Raw genomic sequence first — 13,948 nt, forward strand, 5'->3', positions numbered from 1 at the left:
CAATAGCATCTATGAAAGCACAGATGCAACCAATTGCTGATGATAATTCCAGCACTTCTAAACAACAACGTATGCAAAAACGTACCCTCTTGCACAGGTAAAGTAGGCTTTTACATGTATAGACTCTGTTATGTACGGTAACTTTATAACTAAGATTTTGTTAACACCGGCACTGACAGCTTGCATTGCGCAAAGCTCAATGCTTGCAGTTTCAGCACTTTGGCAAGGTTTTCGAAAGTAGCCTACCATTTCTGTGGCTCTTTACGTTAATGGAAAATCGCCACACGGAGGTAGGCTATATACCATCGTGGTCACTTTTTCAACAATTTTCCACGTCCAGATGGCCGTTACACCAGATTTCAATGTGCAACTGAAGGCACACTATGAGAGAGAAAGAACTTTTATTTATTTATGAATAGTGAATATGAATGATGATTCGTACGATTTCTTCCTTTTTCACTTCAAGTATATTTTAGATTTTGTAGGAACGTATCCAGTACAGTTTTATTAAACTGAAAAAAGAATAAATCTTTGAAAAAAGAAACCGCTTGTACCAACTCCGACCAAACTTTGATCCACAAATTGCATCTAGAAAGCATTTGTGTCATCCGTAACTAACGACGCCCACCCACGATGACGTAATACCACCAAAGTCGTCCCAGAGCAGTGAAATATGCACTTTCGCCTGTGGTGGCGCTGCGGAACAGGCGTTTGATATAAATTTCGCCCTAACCAGTCGAGCTTCGAGGTTAAGATTAAAAAGTTCACTAAGCATAATTCTGCGCTAGGAAATGCTTAAAAAAGTTACTATACTTGGATCCAACCTGTCAGGGGCACTTTAAGTCTAAACTAAACAGTAGCTAGCGACTGCCAACGGCTAGCCTGACCACGTGACCAGGCCAGCAACTGCAAAATTTGCAGTTCGGAATCGTGAAATTTGAAGCAACCTCGGCTAAAATATGACTTCACAACTCCTGTTTGTTCTTCTTTTATAAGATCGCAACTGCAGAGCTTGCAGTTTAGAGCTTCCAAATATAAAACTTGAAAAGTCATAATACTTTTTAAAATCCAGAAATTATGAAGCTTCTAGTCGGTAGGATCTATAGAAAAAATGAGAAAAAAACGTGAAATTAACAAAAAATAATAAAATGCTGAAATGTGTAGGGGGCGCTGCAGTTCTGCAGTTTCTATAGACGAGCCGCCACTGGATGAGAAAGTCGAATTAAACAAAGACCGCAAACATTCTATTTATTTTATTGTTTTTGCACTAAATGGAGATAATTCTAAGCCTTGATGCTGCTTAGTGGTAGGCTATGCTCGTGATACAAAAATAATAATCAATAAACAGTTCAAATCTAAACAGTGAGTGGATTGGAGACAAAAAATAAAATAAAAAGACGTTGCTAAATAAAAATTTCATCAAAACAAAGCATTAAAAAAAAAAAGTTTTGGTGAAAAAGTCCAACAATGTTTCAAAGCATCAAGGCTTCCAAGTTATGACTTTAAGAGCAATCGTCGCTGCTGTCGCAACCGCTTTGCTTTCCGGGTCGTTTATCCGATCTGCGACTTCGTTGGCGAAAGCAAGCAGTGTTTCCCTTCCTTCTGGTGCTTCGGCGAGTAAAGTTAAAGCTTTGATCGCGTTTAATCGCGCTTCTGTCAATGGATTGTTGATGAGACCAAGAAGCTTGGGTAAAGCACCGGCCCTTATTGCTGTGTACTTTCCTGCAGGGAAACAAACGTTTTGAAAATCTAAAGTCAGAAAAAATCACTTCTTTGGAACGGCAGTAGCTTGGCCTACTGTTTCATTCGCTGTTTTGTTGCAGTAAAGTAGAAGTAGACTACTGACCAGCAAGCTTAAGATAATAATTTAACAAATTTGACAATTTAGTAGCCTAAGCAAATTGGAATAACTTGAAACTTTTTCGAAAGACTTTGGAAGTGGTCAACTAACTATGCAATCATTCGGGTCCCTACAGGCCACATAGTTTACATATCACAGCCAGGTAGGTGTGTGGTACAAGTAGCACCTTTGAACCCTGGGTAGTCACCATGGATTGTTACACCATGGGTCTCGGGGAACACTGGTCTTGATCACACACCAAACTAACAAGTGGGTCCACGTCCCACCTCATGGGCAACAACCTCGACTGGTTGGCTAAAACTTGTTAGAAATCCTGCTGCCTTGCAGGAAATACTTTTTTAAGTAAAGGCTAGGCCCACCGCCAATAACTGTGGTTAGCGTCAGGAAGGGCATCAGGCTGGAAAATATATGCTCCAAAATATTATTTAAATGCAGCAATATGCAAACGACCTGGTCTTGACAAGTAATAGTATGGAGGGACTGGAGAGAAAGTTTGAGAATTGGAAAGAAGCATATGAAACCAAGGGTATGAAGGTGAATCTTGAAAAAACAAAAGTGATGGTGAGTGGTGCAGAAGGAACAGTTGTTGAGAGCAAAGTAGATCCCTGTGGAATATGTGGCAAGAGAGTGATGAGAAATTCAATGCAATGCAAGGAATGTGGAAAGTGGGTACATGCAAGATGTGCTAATGTCAAGAGAGCCGCAAGAGAGCCTAAATGTCAAGAGAGCCGCAACAAGATTGGCGAAGTGTTTTGTTTGTGGGAAATGCAGTAAAGGAAGGAATGATGTGGAAGGCCATGATGATGAGTTCTGCCATGGCATCGAAACAGTGACAGACTTCTGTTATCTGGGTGATCGGATAAATGGAAGTGGTGGATGTGAAGCAGCGGTGACAACAAGGGCAAGGTTGGGCTGGGCAAAGTTCAGGGAATGTGGGGAAATGTTGTATGGCAGAAAATTTTCACTAAGGATGAAAGGAAAAGTATATCGGAGCTGTGTGCGGCCTGCAATGCTATATGGTAGCGAGACATGGGTATTGAGAGTGAACTGGCAATCCTGGCAAGAACGGAAAGGTCAATGGTGAGAGCAATCTGTGGGGTGAAAACGAGAAGGGAAAAAAGGACTGAAGAATTGTTGGATATGCTAGAGATGAGAGAGACCATAGACCAACTGGCAAGGGCAAATGGAGTAAGATGGTATGGACATGTGATAAGGAGGGAGGAAGGAAGTTTTCTTAGAAAGGCACTAGATCTAAAGGTGGATGGGAAGAGGAAACGCGGTCGTCCAAGAAGAACGTGGAAACAACAAGTGAAGGATGAGTTTAAAAAAGTCGGACTGAAGGAGGAAGATGCAAGAGACAGGGTGAAATGGAGAAAAGGGATTAAAACAATTGCTGCGCGGAAACAATAGGCCACCCCCACTAGTGGGGAACAAACCGACGATGGATTATATGATGAGCCAGGACGCCCGTTAGAAAGTTCAGTTCAGTTAGTTCTATTGGCGAATATGATAATTTTCCTATCTCGCAACGGAGCTATCTAATTGGTTGGTTTTTGTATATTTATCCTCGGACTGACAAAGCCTTGATTGGTTATTTCTGGTAGTTTCGCATACTTGTAGAGGCTTTTGACGCACGCATGTTACCGAGATTGACAGCAGTGCCGGTCTTTGGGATGTGCAAACCGTGCGATCGCACAGGGCCCGCAAATTAGGGGGACCGCAATTTACTCAGAAAATGCAGTAATTTTGTCATTATCAATAGAAAAATTCAACAAGTGAATTCAACAAAGGAATTAGCAACAAGAAAGACTCAACGGGTGCAACCTATTTTGTCCCCTGAAAAGATCGAGCAAAAAAAACAACATAGCCGAAGTTGCTGATCGGAGTTGCCGCAAACATTTCAAATTTCTCTCGATCTTTTCAGGGGACAAAATTTGATTTTGTTACTCCGATTTCAGGGTACGAAATCGGGGTACGAATTTTTCAGGGGACGAAATAGGTTGCATCTAAACTCAACATAGCTTTATTTCCAAAAAATGCCCAAGAATGCATGATCTTATCCTTTTGCCATGCCACCGGACAGCACCATTTTACAGTAATATTCATACCCAAATTTTGAACATGCTCTCAGAATGCCCCAAATTCAAAGTAATTTTTCAAAAATTTCTGGGGGAGGCCCCCCAGACCCCCCGCAGCTGGGTGCCGTCTTCGGCGATCACGCTGTCAGGCTTCACCGCTGACCGTGAAACCACCCCCTCCCCTTTCAAAATCCCTAGCTACGCTACTGAATTGGATCATTGTCATTGGGGCCCGCAAATCATATTCCGCACAGGGCCCGAAATGCACTAAGACCGGCACTGTTGACAGAGTGAAGTTTTCAGATTGTTGAAGTGTTGTCGGGGAATTATTCCATCCATTAAATGCCGCTGAATGGAGAGCAGTCCTGAAATGCGTTGCTCAAGCGCACACACCGAGTCAAACTTGGGTCGCGTGATCTTGAGCAGGCGCGTGACCACTGAGCTAACGGGGCGGACAATTCAATCCCAAAAGCTCTGGGTCGAACACCTCAAAAACTCAACCCTGGCATGTAGATGTGTAAGTCAAGAGTTTAGGAAAACAGTTTTGCTTGCAATCAGTTTAGTTAAATATAAATAAGAAAGCAGAAAACTTTCGGACTTGGAAAATTCAAAACAAATTTTGACATAAGCTATTAAACATTATACCAAGTACGTCAACAGTATTTTTTGCAACATTTTGTTTTACAAATTATGCAACGAACCTTTGGTGGTCACGGCGATTGTCATGATCGCTCCAGCGGCGTTTGCCTTCACCTCACTGTTCTGATCGTCCAGAAGATGCACTAGAGCAGGAACGATATCAGCATCCGTGCAGGCCGCGTTCTTTCCTAATACAGGGACACTGACGTCCATCATGACACGAGCGGCTCCTACGCGGACTTGGCTATCCTTATGCATCAGCAAGCCCTGAGTGCAAAACAATCCATTGCAAATTAACAGAGAAAAATTACAATGATTTGTTGTTAGGCTATGTGGTAGGGTATCCAACTTTTAGGCGACTTTTCAGGAAAATTAGGTTCGGGTCAAATTCTGACTGGATTTTCGTCACTGATTTCAAAAATGACATTATTTTTTCATTATGACGTCATCTTGATGTGCCAGCTAGCGGGTTTTTGCTATTTTGGCCTTATCACGAATATGGTAAGAGCTAGAGAGTTGGAACTTGCGCCAAAATGACCGGAAAGGACAATTTCCTATTTGTTGTCAATACAATATGAAACGCTAACTGCAACAGAAAAAGAGTTATTTTGAAAAAACATGTTTTTGCTAATTTTTGGACAAAAAAACGAGGAAACACAGCAATTTTGCTGCAGTGACGCTTTTATTTCGATAGTTAAGTTGCTGTGCTGCGCTACATTGCTTAACAATTAAGTACAGTGGTAGTAGTCTAGCATATTGTATTTACAATTGATTATATACCTCAGCAATCAGCATTGATTTTTACATGCATGTTGCAATACTAGCTAACTTTAAGCCCTTGATCTTTTCGTTCAAAGATCTATCAAACCAAACCATCATTCAACAACACAACACATTTCAATGAGATTATTTATCACTCCAAACTGTGCAAAGCAGCACAAATGCGCAAGTCTCTTTTGGCCAAACCATCTTGGTAATCTCGAATCAAGCCGTTCACAAAGCCTTTCCTTCTGCCAATGAAGCGCTTTGTTCCTCGATTGTTGTTGTTGATCATACGCCAAAACACTGATGGAGATGAAAAACATGCAATGCGTGGAGCCATCTTACTTTCTTCGGATAAAAAATCACGTAAGTTGCCACGCTTCAAAAGCGTCTGCTCGACATCAACGTTTCTTGGAAAACTTCTCTGTCTTACCGCATCAGCAGCAAAAGACGGAGCTTCAGCGTGAGAACTTAAAAGCAACGTTTTTAGGGCTCAACCATTGGGATGCATGCTTAACAAAATGTTTCAGAACAGCGTTGAATACTGGTTCCTCAACAGATTTATATGCAAGTAATAAATCTCTTGTAAACAGTACAATTGAGAGACCTTCAACAGCGGAAGGTTGAAGATGGATGACTAAAAATGCTGGCAAATAAACACAAACAATGAAAGAAACAATACGTTGAAGTTTGGGGATATCCTGAGGCCCAACACGATGCTCAAAATTTAGCATTCTTAAGTAACCACTCGTTGTTGTTATTCAACGCGCATGGGACACGCTTTCTTGACGATAAAAAAGTAGGAGTTTCAAATTTCCTGGAACATCCATCACTAAATGAGCTGCCAGAGCAAGAAGATACATATGGTCGCTCCGAAAAGATGAATCTTTAGCTTCTTTCTTGTGCTCAGAAAACCATAAGATCTTGGCTTTTAAATGATTTGCGGCTATAGCTGTGATGGAAACTTTACAATCTTGTCGGATTTTTAGATGTTGGGGCTTAAGTTTTGGTATTTTTTTAATCATGTTCATCAAACCACCATCTTCGTATGCATTAGGGCCTTTCACTTTGCCTTACAAAAAGCTTTTTGCGTGTGTAAAATAAATTTCATTTACATGGAAGAGACATTCAAGAGTGCGTACCACTACTACACTAGTTACTTCCACTGTACTTAATTGTTAAACACGGTGGCGCAGCTTAACAATCGAAATAAAAGCATCACTGTAGCAAAATTGCTGTGTTTCCTCGTTTTTTTTGTCCAAAAATTAGCAAAAACATGTTTTTTTCAAAATAACTCCTTTTCTGTTGCAGTTAGCGTTTCATATTGTATTGACAACAAATAGGAAATCGTCCCTTTCGGTCATTTTGGCGCAAGTTCCAACTCTCTAGCTCTTACCATATTCGTGATAAGACCAAAATAGCAAAAACCCGCTAGCTGGCACATCAAGATGACGTCATAATGAAAAAAATAATGTCATTTTTGAAATCAGTGACGAAAATCCAGTCAGAATTTGACCCGAACCTAATTTTCCTGAAAAGTCGCCTAAAAGTGGGACACCCTACTATGTAGGCTATAGCCTACTGCTCTAAATAGAAAGGTCTAGTGTTCGCTACCCAGCATTTGTTTTGTAGCCTATGTCTATTAGTTTTAAACGACAAATTGTTATCATTTGTGCTGACAATTTTTTTTGAATATTTGCTTTTGAAACTGCTGTATTACAAATGATTAGTAAAACGCAAAATTATCGTCTTTCATTTAATCACGTGTCTGCTACTCGGTTTCGCAAACAAATACTAATATTAGCCTAAACAAAGCTTCTGATAGATGGGAACACTAAAGTGATAAATAGGTTAGTTTAGCCCACCGTCAACACAGGAACAATGCATGCGTGGAGTGCTGTGATTGGGTCGACTCTAACGCAGAAGTGGAGGGTGTCAAGAATGAGGTGCTTGATTTCATCTAATTCCGCTTCCAACTTTTCCACCAAGGGTGGAATGAGGTTGGCATCAACTATCCCTCTGGCACCTGACAAAAAGACGAATGCACATCATTCTCTACATACTGTATACTTACCCAGAGAGCAAATTCCAACAGTTTACATTGATTCAACGTCTGCAGACGTTGAATAAATGACTGTTGTAATAATGAACAGACTGTTGTAAAAATGACAGAATTTGCTGTCTTGGTATACATTATCAAGAAATATCTTCTGACAGGTGTCAAACCCACAACAATGCTTGATATGAACGAAAATTGTAACAAAAACTTTTTGAATAAGCTTAACTAAAGATGACCTAGCTGCTAGCTGATGAATGACTCGTGTGAAGAAAAATTCGTTTGTATTGGTATACATTACTATTATACATTATCATCATACTTTAGTCATACATACATCTTTGTCAACTTGTTCTAACGTTCATGCATTTGTGGTTTGGAGATCAGAGATATGTTTTATGTAAAAACTCGCAACAATAAGCTGTTTTCAAATTTTAGCCACAATTTACATGAAGCAAAAAAGCACAATTATAGGTAAAACAATATTTATAGATATTACTAACAATAAAAAAAATTAAAAATGAGAATTGCATTTGTATAGTTCAAACAAGTAGATCAATTACTTAAAAGAATCAGCCGTCTCCTCATTCCTGAAACAACTGAAGAGCGCCAGTTGTTGATGTGATGCGGATACGACTGAACCTAACAATCACCACAAAAACAAACTTCAACCATGGCTACCGAAAGATACGGCCTGATTTATCACATTTTGCAGACGTTTCCAGATTTAGCCAACTTTTGGTAATTGTCCGAACTAAATTTTTCCAAATTATTATTTGTCTTTTTTTACTATCTTCTCTAGGCGACAAATTGGATTTCTAACATTGCAAAACTTTAAAAAAGACTATTTGTTTCAGAAAATTTCAGCCAGATTGTTAGCCGATCTCTAATATTCTGATTGAACGTTTTATAACTTACTTCTTGTTTATACGCTTCCCAAAGGCGACAAAAAGCTTTCATACCATTACGAGTTGGCGAAAAGTAAAAAGATTTAAAAAAATCTCAGTCAAACAGCTGCAGTAGTCACAGTCTGCAAAATGTGACAAATCAGGCCACACCTCCAGGTATAGCCATGGTTCAACTTACTGAAAGTAAAAGAGATGAACTGGTAATGCACGAATTTACAGATTTTTGCGAGTGGACTATTTACAGGTTTCGCATATCTCAGTGTTCTGTATCACAAATATTACAGCCTATCACAATATCATATAACTTTTAGTCATTGACATACCGGTATACAAATGCAATGCTTGTATGGATTGATTAGTTGTTCTGATAGTAAACATAACCAACTGATCTCAACAATCCGCACTAACCTGAGGGAATCTCTGAAACCATCTTAATTGCATTGTGTGCATTTTTTCTCACAATGTCAACCTTGTCATCAAATAACTGAAATACAACATTGTTTAGCAGTGCTAAAACATCATGTTATCAGCATAGTCCCATTAAAAACCACTTGCCACTACTGCCACACAGCATGACGATAAGAAATTAAATTGGAATGTATTCTTTACATCAAATGAATAAATTACAAGTTATTATATAATCTAATTTCAGTAATCAGTTCAGTTAGTTGCCCATTATATATTGTAAGTGCAAATACAATGTTAATGCAATAATGCGATCTAGTACACTTATATATCATACAAAATACTGTGCAATACCAACTGACAAAAATTTTGGGTAAAAGAGTAACAGTAGACCCCAAGTAAAGCTACAATAAAAAATCCGATTGGTGACAAAGTAAATGTGGAAGAGGTTTTACTTACCTTGGATATAGGAACAATGACACCACTTTCAAGAAAAGCATTACGACCAATGTTATGAGTTGCAATAATATACAAAACTTCTGTAGCTTTGTGGCGCACTGTACTGTCATCGTCTGTTAACAATCCTTTCAAACTTTCAACACAACCTGAATCAAATTAGAGTTATTTAAACTTAAAAATCTTGCAATCACCAACAAAAAAACACTGTTGATATGACTGACCACTGACCAGGTTAATCTATGTTGAGAGATAGCATTCTGAATATGGCCCACAAATATAGATATTTGCATGCTAGCAGTGACGTGCGATGAGGTTCCTAGATGGTGAGGCACTAATTTTTTCAAGTCACTTTTACAATAAAATTTTTTAACAACAAAAATGGTATTATAACTTCCTAATCAAAAAAATTAGCAGCATGCTTTCACATTTATTAAAAATAAAATCCATGCGCCTATCCTTTTGGACTTAAACATTTGTGACTTTGTTGTATAGACCCTTCTTTAGTCCTAACAGTATCACTAGATATTGAAAACAAGAGACAGGGAAAGCAGAAAAGGCAATTTTTAAAGCATAGCCACACAGCCACTTCTTGTTTGAGCAGCAATCTCTTTGAAAGTTGCAAGTTATTTTTTTTTGTTCAGTCGTCTGATGCAAACCTTATAAATTTAGAACCGGTCTTCCTTTACTTCAACTTCAGACTTCAACTTTGGATTGAAAGTTTATGTTTTTTAAATCTCTCAGATTTGATACTAAATCTTCCTCCATTTTTTAGTTAAATTTTATAAGAAACAATCCTTTACAGTTTACACTGCAAAAAGTCACATACCACGTACTATGCGGGCATACCAGCTTGACGAAAAAGGTTTCATAGCTGTGACGTCACACTTGAGGCAAGCCTCAAATCGTAGCTAAAGCGTTCATGATGATTGCTGGGCGACTTTGCGAAAGAAAAAGCCACGCATAATGCAATGTATGGAAGTTTTCTGATCTGAAGTGAGGCAAGGCGTGGCGTTGCCTCTCCTCGCATATTTCAACGATTTTGACCACGTGAACGCTCGATATGAATATCGCCACAGAAACAGAAAAAATTAAAGCACAGTTTGGGTGTAGAAACGTAAAATTTGAGGGAAAGGGGGCACGACTATAGCAATTCACACAAATAAAAGCACCTAAAAACGTGCAATATTTACTACTTTTTAACAAATAATATTTATTCTGTGATAACCATATCTTTGATATAAATTTTGCTTTGCCAGATGTTGGCAGGTGAGGCACCCCTGACTGCACGTCCCTGCATGCTAGTTTAGCAATGTAATGAAAAACAAGTTGTTAATATGCATATCTAAATAAAATTTACACTCATCAATTGTTACATACATTTCATAATAGTCAGTCATGCTTTTATTTGCGCCCATTGCGATAACATACAGTACACTGTGATCACAGATGCGATACAACAGACGACAGGAAGCAGCGAAGTGACATATAGTCTTCGAGTCAGCTGCTCCCCTTATTTTGGCTTGCCTTTAAGTGTCTTTCGCCGAGACACAGCCGCATGCTCTGGAGCGGTGTCGAACCCACGTCCTTTCGAACGTCGCGCAGACGTTCTCACCACTCGGCTATACAGCCGACAGCACTAGTGAACATTCTAAGATAATTTATTTTAATGTCAAATAAAATACAGACCAATAACATAATAAATTCAAACGTCTTCGGCTAGAACTCGTTACCTTCATCAACATTATACCTAATACATGTAAGCAACATAATAAATAAAATATATATAGTTTTAAATAAACTATATATATGCATTTTTTTCACAATGTAGATTTTAACAACCTGTTTTAGCCTGATGCTACGAGTGTGCTGTGGTAATAGCGAAGTGCATTAGCTTTCGGAACACAGTTCCCTAGTCATGTGCTATACGAATGGTGTTGAACATGCACATGACTAGGGAACTGTGTTCTGAAAGCTAGTGCAATTCGCTAGTACCACAGCGAACTCGCAGCATCAGGCTAAAACAGGTCGTTTATATCTACATAGAGAAGTAAGCAACTATCATGCTGCTAAAAGCAAAACTCAATCAATTGTATATATATATACGCATTTTATTATCATCACAACTATCCAGAACATTGTGAAAGACTCACCAACACCTATGGCCCGATAAACCTTCTCTGGATCATGTACAAGATCACAGAGGGTCATCAGAGCTCGCTGCCGTGTTATTAAATTTGGATCTTTGAGTTCTCGATTCAGCTTTGGAAGAGCACGATTGCCGAAAGCTAAAGGAGCTTTTGTGACATCAATATTTGGAGGTAAAGCGTAAGATATTCTTGTGGTAGCCATATTAACACTTTTTACTAAAAACGATTCTGCACATGGATTGAAAATTCATCAAAAACAAAATGTCAGGTTTATTTAGCAAGTTATCATTATTTTCTTTGTATTGACAAAAGTGAATATGAACTTGATTCATATACATATGTCATAATCAAGTCATAAACAAGAAAGAAAGAAGCTTTATATATATTTTGTCTTTTCCTGTGAACATACATAAGATTTCAAAATTTTATATCGCACTCTATATATATGTATTATTATTCATTGTGAACAAGCACATCACATATCAGCAATGTTAATGAAGCAACAAAACATAAATTTGTTTTGCACCCATTATAACAACATACAGTACACTATGATCATATATACATTTGATAAACAGAAAGCAGCAAAAGGACATAATAGTCTTTGAATCAGCTGCTCCCCATATTAAGGAACGCCAAAAAGTGTCTTTTCCGAGACACAGCATGTGTTCTGAAGTGGTGTTGAACTCACATCTGTCATACAGACGTTGAAACGTCATGCAGACGTCTCACCACCCTGCCATGTCGCCGGTCAGATATAAAATAATCTATTTCCTGCCTGCTTTCACTTTCTCATTTATCAGGTAAACACTGAAACTATTGCTAAAAAATCAAAAGCAATAATGCAGAAACAAAACCAACAAAAGAAATAAAAAGGATAAAACCAAAATGGTTTAAAAATTGCATACAAGTTAGATCAAATTTGTTAATTGAAGAAAAAAATAAATGTAGCAATGCATTCCACCATTTAGGCAGCATCTTGACTGGTTAACCGCAAGGTTGTTCGGTGCTGCCAGACCTTTCTATTGCTATATTTTGATTTGTATGTAATTGTGTTTCTTTTTCTCGACTCGTATTAGAAAGGCAAATAAACAAAGATCTCTCTCTCTCCACCCAGGAAGTTAACCTGGGTGGAATGCATTTTTGATCAACACAACCTGCTACCTTTGCTTGAAATGAAAATATAAAGAAGCAAAAGTAGTGCATTTTACCTGTGGGCCCGCTTAACACAGCACTGCCTGTCTGCCTTGAGCATTGCAAACAAATTACTGGTAAGCATTGTCTTTGAATTGATATTCAGAAATAAAAGAATACTAAATTCTTTACCCAACATGTCACAGATTGTCAAAACTAGCTAGGTAGCTGCTATTGATTGTGGAGATCTTTTTTAGGCTGAAAAAGCTTTTTTGTAAGCTTATCTCTAACAGTGTGGCACAATTATAAAGACTTTAAACTATGGCAAGTTACTGATACAGATCCAGTCACTTAGAATGACGGAGTGAAGTTTTTGCTCGTTATTCAAGTGTTTTTGTCTGTAAATTATTCAGTTCATTACAGTAGGTGCCACTTAAAGGAGAACTGGATTTAAAATATGTTGCTCAAGCGCACACCCCAAGATTTAAACCAGCACTGCTTCATCTTGTTTCTAAGGTGTTGCGACCGTGTCATATATAAAACCGGCTGTCCTGTTTCGATATCACGCAAGTTACCATATAACGTTCATGTTTTGTCACTTCTAACTTTTTTTAATCCTCTGCTATGTTTGCCATATACTGTTTTTTGTTGTGATGGTCAGAAGTAAAAACAAGCTGAACTTTGTTTATGAAGTCAAGATAGCTTCTGAGTTATTGAGATGGACAATATTCAATAGCTTAGGCACACAAATGTTCTACAAGTAACAAAATAAGATGTTACAACGTTGTCTTATCACTGTAAATCCAAGTTGGAAGTGAATACCTGGACCGGACATACCAAAACTGTCTGTCTCATAACCAGAGGTGGGCAAAAAGTAGCGCCTCTCCCGCTACCGCTACTTTTTTGGTAAAGTAGCGGTAGCGGCGCTACTTTTTAGTTGGAATAATGTCTGCAGTAGCGGCGCTACTTTTTTTCCAAAGTAGCGGGAGAAGCGCTACTTTTTGCCCACCTCTGCTCATAACCGTCTATGAATATAATTTCGGACAGAGATTTCCATAGCACTTTAACTTCTCAGAACTGCCGCCAAGCGAGTTTGCAGTTGCTATGATAACATAAGCACTTTATATTGTTTCTAGCGGTTTCCGTCATGCATCAGCTATTATTTCAGAAAAAAAATTTTTTTCAAGGAGCTTGATCAAAAAAATCTTTTGAATCGGCAAACGTATATTTCAAAAATGGATGGTAGCATTAAACTTCTAAAAATTAGGTTTAAGCACATGCATGTTAACTTTTGTAATTTCCTGTTTTGGTTCTTACAAAAAAAAAATAATTGCTTTGCTGCAGAGCAGTTGCCGTTTTGCATTCTTGAAATCTAAATCTCTGATGTATTGGCTCATCAAAGAGTGTCCAGGACTCCAGGTGTAGTAACTCGTTATTTGCAGTACCGGTACTGTATTAGTATTAGTTTTTGCTAATGCATTATCGTGATAAAATAGATA

General features: G+C 38.3%; 1 protein-coding gene across 1 annotated transcript; it reads right to left on the reverse strand.

The window, feature by feature from the left end:
- Nucleotides 1-1,104: 1,104 nt before the first annotated feature.
- Nucleotides 1,105-11,723, reverse strand: LOC145779577 (radial spoke head 14 homolog). Its single transcript, XM_082591200.1, has 6 exons — nt 11,319-11,723; nt 9,169-9,314; nt 8,713-8,788; nt 7,206-7,366; nt 4,641-4,845; nt 1,105-1,722 (listed from the first exon to the last, which is right to left on the reverse strand). Exons 1-6 carry the CDS (start codon nt 11,515-11,517, stop codon nt 1,481-1,483), a joined length of 1,029 nt encoding a protein of 342 aa, XP_082447326.1. The 5' UTR covers nt 11,518-11,723; the 3' UTR covers nt 1,105-1,480.
- Nucleotides 11,724-13,948: the final 2,225 nt, after the last annotated feature.

Source organism: Aplidium turbinatum, chromosome 11 (assembly GCF_918807975.1).
Source record: "Aplidium turbinatum chromosome 11, kaAplTurb1.1, whole genome shotgun sequence".
Lineage (NCBI taxonomy): Eukaryota > Metazoa > Chordata > Ascidiacea > Aplousobranchia > Polyclinidae > Aplidium > Aplidium turbinatum.

Coding starts and splice junctions, on each gene's coding strand:
- LOC145779577 (XM_082591200.1), bottom strand. CDS start 11,517: ATGGCTACCACAAGAATATCTTACGCTTTACCTCCAAATATTGATGTC. Junction 8,789..9,168: donor TCATTGTTCCTATATCCAAG/GTAAGTAAAACC, acceptor GTTGTATTTCAG/TTATTTGATGACAAGGTTGA. Junction 4,846..7,205: donor GCATTGTTCCTGTGTTGACG/GTGGGCTAAACT, acceptor TTTTGCACTCAG/GGCTTGCTGATGCATAAGGA.